The sequence below is a fragment of the Glycine max genome, chromosome 2 (assembly GCF_000004515.6).
Source record: "Glycine max cultivar Williams 82 chromosome 2, Glycine_max_v4.0, whole genome shotgun sequence".
Lineage (NCBI taxonomy): Eukaryota > Viridiplantae > Streptophyta > Magnoliopsida > Fabales > Fabaceae > Glycine > Glycine max.
In genome coordinates, this window is record NC_016089.4 from 6568042 (window position 1) to 6578480 (window position 10439).

The window sequence follows — 10439 nt, forward strand, 5'->3', positions numbered from 1 at the left end:
TACTAAATCCACAATATCCAGGTGTGTTTCAATGGGTGGTAAGTTGAACTTATCATAATTTTTTAAAACAATAAATAATTATTTTTGTAGTGAACTTGTCATAATTTTATCTAATAGTTACTTTTAAATATCCTGATCAGTTTAACTCACCATCAATCTAAACACACGAGTTATTTAACAAATCACTTACAAACACAAGTTATTTAACAAATCGTTTGTTGTTGAGTTGAACATTTGATTCAGTTAAAAAAATAAAATTTTGTTGCACTTAACTTTATAAATTAAAATACAATTAAAAGTAAGTTTAATGTAACTCAATTTTGTGAAATTGTATAATTTCAATGGAAATGAAAGCAAGAAATAACTTTGGAATAAACTTCATTCAATTCAACTGAAAAACGATTTGTCAAACAAGTAGAACCAACTCTTAATAACAGGTAAACTTCAATTTAGATCAAAGTCACGATCTAAATTGATCATGAGTCAGCAGTGTGGACTGTGGAGAATCAAATTGTTGGCGTTTAGCACAGGTCGAGTTCTGACGCGAGTTATACACGGCTTGAATAATTATCAAGTGCTGCATTGTGTGCAACAGCTTTCAGGCAAAGCTGCTTTCAGTTTAATCTCTGTCTCTTACGTCTCAGCCTTACATCTAAAATATTATCAAATGTCAGATGCCAGATTCTCACATCCAGTCACATCTCCATGCACTTGTCACTCACAACACAGCAAAAGCTACTTTTTCATCACAATACCCAAAACAAAACTTGCCCATTAGGAACACAAGAGAAGGTGAGAGAAAAGTGCTAAAATATGTAAACAATTGGTATCGAAAATGAGATTTGGATTGGAATGGTTTCCCAAGCAAATTAAATTAAATTTTAAAAAAATAAGATAAGCCCTCCTCAAAATTATCATAAAGCAACCACTCACAAGCCTCCAACCCCATTGATCCTACCCACCAAACAAAATCCCAATGTCATAAATCATAATTGGTGTCATTTCATTTCTCTAGTGTGGTGTCTTTTTTCTTAGCAAATGTCATCTTTGTTGTTCCCATTTCCATTCACCAACAACCCTTTTCTTTCTTCATCTCTCTCATTTTCCTTATTCCTAAGCCCATTGCAACTACCCATTTCAATCCTTGTGAGCTTCTCAGCCTTCAAAGCCTCAGCTTCCCAATCTGTCCTCACCAACACAACATAGAGGATTGACACAGCACATGCAACCTGGGCCGACAGAAGCCCAAACCAAAGCCCACTGAACCCAACCTTGAACCAAAATGCCAGGCCCACTGCCACCGGGGTGCCCACAAAGTAGAAAGAGCCCAGGTTTATGTGAGCCCCAATACCAGGCCGGGCCATGCCACGAAGGATCCCACAGCCCGTGGTTTGTGGGCAGTTTCCAAGCTCACACAAGCCCATAATTGGCATAACTGATGCAACCAACGCTTTGACGGGCTCATCATTGGTGAAAAGCCCAGCCCATCTTTGACCCAGAATCACAGTCCATGTCACATTGATGAAGCCTATCACAAAAGCACATCCTAAGGCAACCACTGCTGCTAGCTTTGCCTTGTATGGTTTTCCAGCTCCAAGCTCATTCCCTACCTGCATTAATTGCATTGAAAATCTGAAACTGTTTAGTATATGTTTGAATTTCAGTTAGATAAATTTAAAAGTACTTTTACTTTTAAAATAAGTTTTTCTTTCTTTTGTTTTATACACGTTCACAATTGTATATTAAAATTCACAGAATTACTTTTGTAACTCTAATATACAAGCATAGCCTTATTAAGTGCTTCATGGCAAATTTCATGTGGGTATAATTCAAAGTGTACATCATGCATACCAATGTTATGTGCAAGTTAACTTGTGGTGCAAACAGAAATGTACCAAGATACGTTATCAAGTACCGAACTGTTTGATGAGTCCCACCAGAAGAGTGGAGTCCAATGGCGATTTGATGGTTAAATTATTTGGTCAAATGGAAATCTATGATGGGCCTTGTATGCAAGCCTAGCAGAAATGCACTTACTTAGAAGTAATTAATTAGTTTTCAGTTTTGTCCAGTCACATTGCATGTGTGACCTAACTGGGTCCATGTACTTGACGCAATCATGCAACAAATTTTTTATACCTCAGCAAACAGAAACTAAGGGGGCTCACGTTTTAGCCCAAAAAGAAGAAAAAGATGAGACATTCAGGGTGTAAACTGTAAAGAAAAATAGCAGTACACAACCTCCACACGCGTATTTAGCATCTGATCAGATAGAGGTAGGGAAGAGACCTACGGTTGCCACTAATTTCTCATGATCTCTAACAAACCATTAAAACAGTGAGAAAGAAAAAATAAATAAAAATAAAATATGATCCAACCTACTACTACAACTATCTTCTTCTTCATCATCATCACTCCAACCTATTGTTATGGACCTTCTTTAACAAATCAATAATATTGTATTGTGAGGAAAAAAAACTTGTTATTATAATTGACCATTTATGTCCTTGCCTCAAAGGTTAAAGCTAAGCCTAGTGGTTTGTTTAGGATTGTTTTCACGACAAAAGTTAAAATGCACACATGTGGATGAAGACAATTTAATGCCTTCCAAATATGTTTTGTCAAAGAAAATGTAAAGCATCTTATATAAAGAAACATGTGTATAGCTCAATCAATACTATGTTTGAAGTGTTTAGATAAACAAAAGATAGAAATAATATGATGAAAGAATAAAAGCAAGCCAAATATTTTGGAAACAGTCATGGGTTATATATACACTTGTCTAGTATAACCAAATAAATAAATAAATATATAATCAAAATATGCCTAGTATTTACTTCCATTCTTGCAAAATAAAGCAAGTAAACAAAAAAGTAAGCTAATAAACTAGCCTATCATAGTATTTACTACCATTTATGATAGGCCAGATACATTAAATTTAAAACCAAAAAATAAATTGCAAATTTGAACTTATCCCTGCTGCCCATTCCACATAAGCCAAATTGCTAAAAGTAATGGTTCCTTTCTGCTCAAATTCTAACACCAAATCTCACAGACACAAAAAGTGAGAAAAAAAAAAAAAACAAACCAGCCAAGCTACCTGCACTGTCTGCACACCACTCTCTAGTCCCTATCTTCTTCTGTCTCAACCAACCCAACTGGTTAAAAAGGGTAAAAAAAATGAACTATTAACCACTCAAAACTAGAATAAAAAGAAAACCCAACATGGTCAAAAAAGTTTTCTTATCCTCTTTGTGAACACTATGTTATTAAAATAGAATAATAATATTCTTACTTTCAGTTGACATCTTTCATTTCTCTTTTTTCTACTTATCACATTATATTTCCTATCTAATGTAGTTAAATTTATACACACTTAAGCCGTCATTGTATTTATAACCGTCAGATAAAAGATCAAATGGTTCAAATTTTGAGTGTTTTTAAAAAAATAAAATATGAACCATCTGACCAAATCTTCATCAGACAATTCTGAGGCTATGATTGGTTTTCCATCTTTGAGTTACTCTTAAAAACTCAGTTATGCAAACTTTAATCCAAATATAATATACATTTGGGTGAGCATGTAAAAATTTGACTAAATACCTCTCCCTAGGTTTAGGAGGAGTATCAATGAATACAAAGTGTAGTATAGTCTATAGAGAGAGAGAGAGAGAGAGAGAGGGAGACTCACCCTGGCAGAAACACAGCCTGCAAGTGCCATTGGGACTGTGTACATCATGCTAGTTGTCTGAATGAGAATACCAGTGGCAGCCACAGCCAGTGTTGGACGTGGCAAGTACCCAGCCAGCACAGTGACAATCTCGTACCACCACCACTCCAAACATATCATTAGGCAACTAGGCACAGCAAAACCCATCAACTGCCCCAACCCAGAACACACCACTCCCCCACCCACACCCCAACACCCCCACTTCACCACCACCTCCCTCTTCCTGCACACACACACATACCCTGCCATCAGCACCACCATGTTCAGATTAGTCATCACCGAAGCCATGGCCACCCCTGGCACCCCAAGCCCCATCACAACCACCAAAAGATAGTTCAATGGCACATGGAACAGAACAGCCACAAGGGAGCAATACATCATAGGCTTGGTCACTTTTTGTGACCTCAAAAACACCCTTAAGGGTTGAAGCAAGGTGTTTGTTAAAAGGTCTGGGAGGGAGTAGAAGCAGTAGAGTGATGCCATTCCTGTGATGGCACTGTCTTGGCCCATGAAAAGCATGATCCTTTCTAGGTTAAGCCATAGGAGGCTTATGGGGACTATTGCCATGAGGAGGATGAGGACCATGCGTTGGAGAGAGAGTGAGAGAAGGTCCCAGTTTTTGCTACCATAGGCTTGGCTGCACACAGGTTCTAGGCCTGCTGCAAGACCCACGAGAACAGAGTACCCTGTTATGTTGGTGAAGCCTATGGAAAGTGCACCACCTGCGAGCTCCAGGCTTCCAAGCCTACCCAAAAAGAGTACAGAAACCACTGCCCTCACAAATACCAACATGTTCATAGCTGTTATGGGTAGAGCCATGCCCCACAGTTCCTTCATCTCTTCCATCACCTACTTGCCAACAACAACATCACATGATTAGAACACAAATAAGAAGGGGAAAAAAAACTTACTTTTAACACAATAGTCTTTTTCTTTTTACTAGCATCAAGCTTTTAAATTGCGGCTACCGTCACAATTTTTTTGTCACGTTCTTTGATGTTGAGAAATTACAGACAAATGTGGTCTGCAGTCTATATGATCGTGTTACAGTTGCAGACACTCCAAAAAACCTTAAATGATGGGACCAAGATCGTGCGAACCGGTTTTTAAAACCTTGACTTGATTTTAGCATCATGGTAGGGTTTCTTAAAAAGAAACTACTCTTTTTTTCTCTTACAAATGCGTTTCCATAGAGAGAAGTAGCAACTAGCAACATGAGTTTACCTGAGAGGTTGTGGGGAATTTGTGGGAAAAGAAATCCCGGTCCTTGTTATCACCCATTCTTCTTGACCAATATATGTATGCGTTGTTGTTCTGCAAAAGGGTGGTGAAGAAGTTAGAAGAGAAGAAGAAAGACTACTTCTGACAACACCTATAGAGCAATAGTAGTAGTAGCTTCATATAGGGGAGAGTGAAAGAAAGAAAAGGAGATAGAAACAAAAGAGGGTCTACAATGTTTGATTATCATATCTATCTATTATCCCATGATAGAAAGCAGCAAGAATTAGAAAAGGGCGTGCTGTATGTAACAACCAAACCAACAAACCGACCTTTCTTTTCTCCTCCTTAGGATCCTTCTCTCTAAAAATTGAAAAAACAAGAAAGAAATGCCATGAGGGAAACGGAGAGGCACTTAAGTAGAGTAGCCAACCAACCAACACTGTGGTATATTATGGTTCAAATACTTGAAAAAAAATTCGGTTTTTCACTAATTACAACTTGCCAAGGATTAAAAAGAATTAAACATGACTTGTAAGGTAAATAATAATAATAATAAAATAACATAATAATAATCTATAACAATTGATAAAATCAACAACTGTGCCAACTAATATTCTTTTTTTAACTGTTCATGTGTAATTACAATTTGTATATTATTTTTAAAATTTACCCTTCAATTGATGGAAGGAACTCCATGAAGCCACCAAGACATAAAGAATAACTCAACTCATTTTTTATCTAAATTTTTATAAAGTAACTGCACGCCATTTTTTATTATTATTATTTTATTTATTCTTTTTTCTGTGTGACTTCCAATTAAGGAACTACATATCCAAGGGCATTATGTGGTAATTGCACCCATTTTTTCTTTATATTTTCTTTTTTCTCTCCAAACTAATCACATATTTAATTCTCATCTTCTTTCTTTCTTCTTCCACCCATTCACCTCACACTCAACCTCTTTTAACATATATGTTTCAAACTTAGACTCTAATTCCATAACAAATCTTTCCAATTTGTCATAATTTATATGTTTTCTTTTAATTGTTTATGTATGTATTTGCATTTTTTTCTAATATTTTATGTGTCATAATTTATATGTTTACACATGATTTTTTATGAGAATGAGTGTGGGTATAAGCAGGTATACTATAATACTCACCCAGTCCCGCCCCGTCCATATATTAAATATTAATATATTAAAATATGTTATTTTGTAAAAAAAAAATATTTTCTTAATTTTATGACTAATAATAACATAGAATACAATCTATCTTATATTCAATTTTATTTTATATTTTATTTAAGAATATTAAACTATTATGTATTTTTATGTATAAACTTATGAATTTGTTGATAAGTTTTTTAAGATTGATTTCAAATTGTGATTACTATTTTGTGTTATTTGGTGCTTCAATTAATAATATAAATTTGTAATGACTTGATTTTATAAAGTTTTATATTTTTAATATTTATTTATGACTTAAGTTTTAACAAATGAATGTAATGTTTGTTTGTTTTTAATATTATATTTGATCCTATATATAATAAATAAAATAAAATATTTTTTTGTCCTAATTATAAGAAAGATAAAACTATTTTATTGTTAAATTTTTTTTATCTCTAATTTATTATGAGGTCTAATAATGATATGAACTTATTTTTCCATGAAAATAAGTGCACTTATTAAGCTATCAAAAAACAATGTTTATCATTTTATATTTAAAATATTTTAAAAATATATAATGCCATTAATATTTTATATTCTAAATCAAAACTAAATTAAATATGATTAATTGAAATTCAATTATATTTTTTCATAAGGAATGTAATATCTAAATTTGAACTGATTATTAAAAAGCTGTATAATTTTGGTTTCTAGAAATGTTTGATATAAGTCTATCACGAAAACACAAATACAAAAGAAGGTGGTTGATCATTTTCTTCTAATAATAAATGTATAGTAATACTTTTTTTAAAACACATTTTTTTATTAATTAAAATTTATTAAGAATCAAAAAATTGTGATTCTCACTCCTTATATAATGAAACTTATTTAAGATTTTTATAGTTCATAATTATTAGTTTTTAACCATAATAGATAACATGATCTTCTTCGGAAAAAAAAGATAACATGATCAAAAGAATTTATTAAAGAGCGTATTACTAGCTTTTTCGTGAACAGTGATAGGACATTTATGTGTTGATGAGGAATGTTGTTAATTATCTTAAATTTAATGGCAATTTAAATGTGTAAATAAGTCATTTGGTTTGTCAAATATCCTTATTATAAGTTGGGGAAACTCCTTTATGCATAATGAGGATCGAAGGATATACTACATAAGCAACACCACAAAATAGAAATAATGGAAGAAATTTTTTTTTACATGATTTGTCACTTCTTGACTATATCTATAGGAATATGTCAATAAATATTCATTATCTTAATTAAGATTACAAATTTTTTAGTCAATTTAAAAAAACTCTCCTCATTTTCATTTAGCGAATCCCCTCCCACTTTGGTAATATCTTCTCTCTTCACCAGGATTTCCTTTTATACACCTTGTATCCTAATTTTAAAATTGAACCAATGAACTTGTTTCTAATCTTAAAATCAAACTAATGATATCCTTTGTAAGCACTTTTTGTGTCTGAAGCCTTTACCTATATTTGATTGAGACGTCATCTTCTTCCCTAAATTTTATTTATAAAAAATGATAAAATCCAAAATCTAAATGATAAGAATAATATTCTTATCTTTATTAAAAAAAAAATCTACAGATTTGAATTAAAAAATTAAAATGTTCTCTTAATAGAGGATTAACCTTAACATCTCTCTATGGCATCAAATACTTGAGCCAGATTCTGCCCTATCCTCTTTTGAATATTTAGAGGGTTCAATTTTTGTTTGTTTTCCCCGTTTCAACTAATATTTTTTCAGGCATTGAGATTTGCCTTTTTTTTATGGCTAATCTTTAGTTCGTCTACTTCTATATAGTTTTTCCATTTATGATTTTTTTACTTTTATTTTTTATTGACAAGAATTAGTTAAATAATAGAATAAGAATGTCTAAATTAAGAGATAAACCCAATAGGTATAGCTTAGTTGGTCCAAAGGACCAAAACTTATAGGAATATTTTGGAATACCATTGTGTAAAATTTAAGATTTTAATTACGGTGATGGTAAATAAAAAAAATAGAAGAGATAATCAATGAGAAGTCAAATTAACTCAAATTTATAATTTTTGATAAATTAAAATGTTATGAAGAAAGAGTATCGATAGTATTTTTGATAATGAAATAGGTACTTATCACTTTAGTTACCCTAAAAAGTCAAAGTATAGCAAAATTGAATTTAATTATTTTGAATTAATTAATTAAATAATATATAAAAGCAAAAGCGAGTGCAAATTTTTAAAAGATTAAATATTATTATATATAAACATGAGTAAAACATTCAAGTAACCCCTTAGATATAAGCACGTACCACTTAGAATTTCATAATTCAAGCATAAAGCCATCTAATACATACATACATATATATATATATATATATATATATATATATTTAATGGTTTCCACAACTTTCTGCCCTACGCTACGCACGTAAAATTAATTATCATATCATCATTGTTTAAAAGATCAACATATATTAATGTATATCATTTGTTTAAATGAAATCCTTAGTCGTCGAAGGGGCAAGAAGTTATTCTATTCTGAACTTGTAGCTAGCAGAACATTTTCTACATGTAAAAAGTATTGTCACACTCTAACAATTTATAGTTTGACATATCATATATGTATTAGATTTACTAAATCTTTCGAGAAGTCGCTGATTCCTCCTATAGAACATATGGAGAGTCTTCGGGCATTTCATGCAGATATGCGAAACAACCCTACATGCCAATGCAAAAGCGAATTTAATTAACTTATTGGGTTGACAAGACCTTCCGTTTGTATAAACGTTTTGTGTTTAAAAATTACATATTCCTCTTGTATAGGCACACATTTATTATATTTTGGCAAAATCATTCAGCTCTTAATTACTTTCGATTGAGAATCAACTACAGAATTATTAAGTGAGGTTAATTTAGTTACATTATCTATATATTTTTTTTACGTTATTAATCAATTAAAAAACTACTATAAATATAATATTTAAAGTAATTATTATAAAATTAACGATTTTAACATATATATATATATATATATAAAATTAAATTATGATATAGAAAACCATTACCCTATTCTAACTAAATTCTTATAAAATTCTGTGTTTTTAACTTATAATGGTTAGAAAATAAGCGTTAAAAGACGAAGAAAAATTTGAGGAACACCCTATTGAAGAAAAGCTATCAGAATTAGATTCGCTATTAACCACAATTTAATAATGCTCTACGACATTATCTTTCATATAGCAAAAGTTTACCTTTATTGATTACGATAATCATCATGATGGATGTCTCAGATTTTCACCATAAGGTTATTAGATGTATATTTTTGGCGTGTAGGTGGGTTTAGTTTAATTTAGTTAATATTTATGCATGGAAAGATTAAAAGAACAGGATTATGAAATTATAAACTCTCCAATGCATAATTGTTTGCTTAATTTTTTTTAATTAAAATTATACCTTGAAATCAAAAGCTCATACAATCTTTGTTCAATTCCTTTTTCTTCCTTAAAAAAAAAGGATAAAGAAGGTGGCGATCTTGCAAGCGTTATATATTGTATTGTAAGAATGAAATCAGCGTCACATTTTTTTAAATAATGTAATTAATAGACGCAGAAGATGATATTCCCACTAATTTACTAGCTGCATGTTCTTTTAAATTATAATAATAATCTTCAAACTTTTTCTCTCAGCCATGACATATTGTGAAGGATTCCAAAACAGTAGTAACTTAAGCATCAATTCGCTTACTAATGAAACTTTACTATTATTTATGTGAGTGTTTAAGCATGTTAGGTAGAGAATGGAACTTATGCTAAATAATTCCCAAAGAGCTATTGTAAAATATTGCGAACAAAGTAGATTTCAAATTACGTGCACTGAAAGAGGGAAAGACACAAGCTTTATCCTCTTTGTCGAGATCGTAAAGATGATCATAATCTTAATATCATTGATGTCCACATGCATGTAAAGAAGAAACACAGATATCGTTTCATGCTGGAGTAAGTAAATTAATAAAATGCACATACTATTAATTAATTGACTGCACATAGCGAAAGGTCGCGACCATCATGATTCTTGTCTATTTTATGTTGATGATATATATATATATATATATATATATATATATATATATATATATATATAGTGGCGGAGCCAGAAAAATTATAAAGCTTGGGCAAAAATTTAAAGATAGCAAATTCACATTGTATATAATATGTAAATAGTAATCAATCAAAATAAAAGAGACTCGTCATTTTGTCAACAAAAATATAGTTTAAAATAAAAGAGATAAACATAATCTTACAATAGCGGG

At 31.4% G+C, this 10439-nt stretch overlaps 1 protein-coding gene across 2 annotated transcripts; it reads right to left on the reverse strand.

The window, feature by feature from the left end:
• Positions 1–827: 827 nt before the first annotated feature.
• On the reverse strand, positions 828–5394 carry LOC100794753 (protein DETOXIFICATION 54). 2 transcript variants are annotated; one of them, XM_006574705.4, is made up of 4 exons: positions 5281–5394; positions 4955–5044; positions 3692–4579; positions 828–1610 (listed from the first exon to the last, which is right to left on the reverse strand). In XM_006574705.4, the coding sequence occupies exons 2-4, from the start codon at positions 5009–5011 to the stop codon at positions 1032–1034; spliced, it is 1524 nt and encodes a 507-aa protein (XP_006574768.1). In that variant the 5' UTR covers positions 5012–5044; positions 5281–5394; the 3' UTR covers positions 828–1031. The 2 variants fall into 2 exon arrangements, with proteins under 2 accessions (XP_006574768.1, XP_040867364.1); XM_041011430.1 differs by lacking the exon at positions 5281–5394 and adding an exon at positions 5183–5235.
• Positions 5395–10439: the final 5045 nt, after the last annotated feature.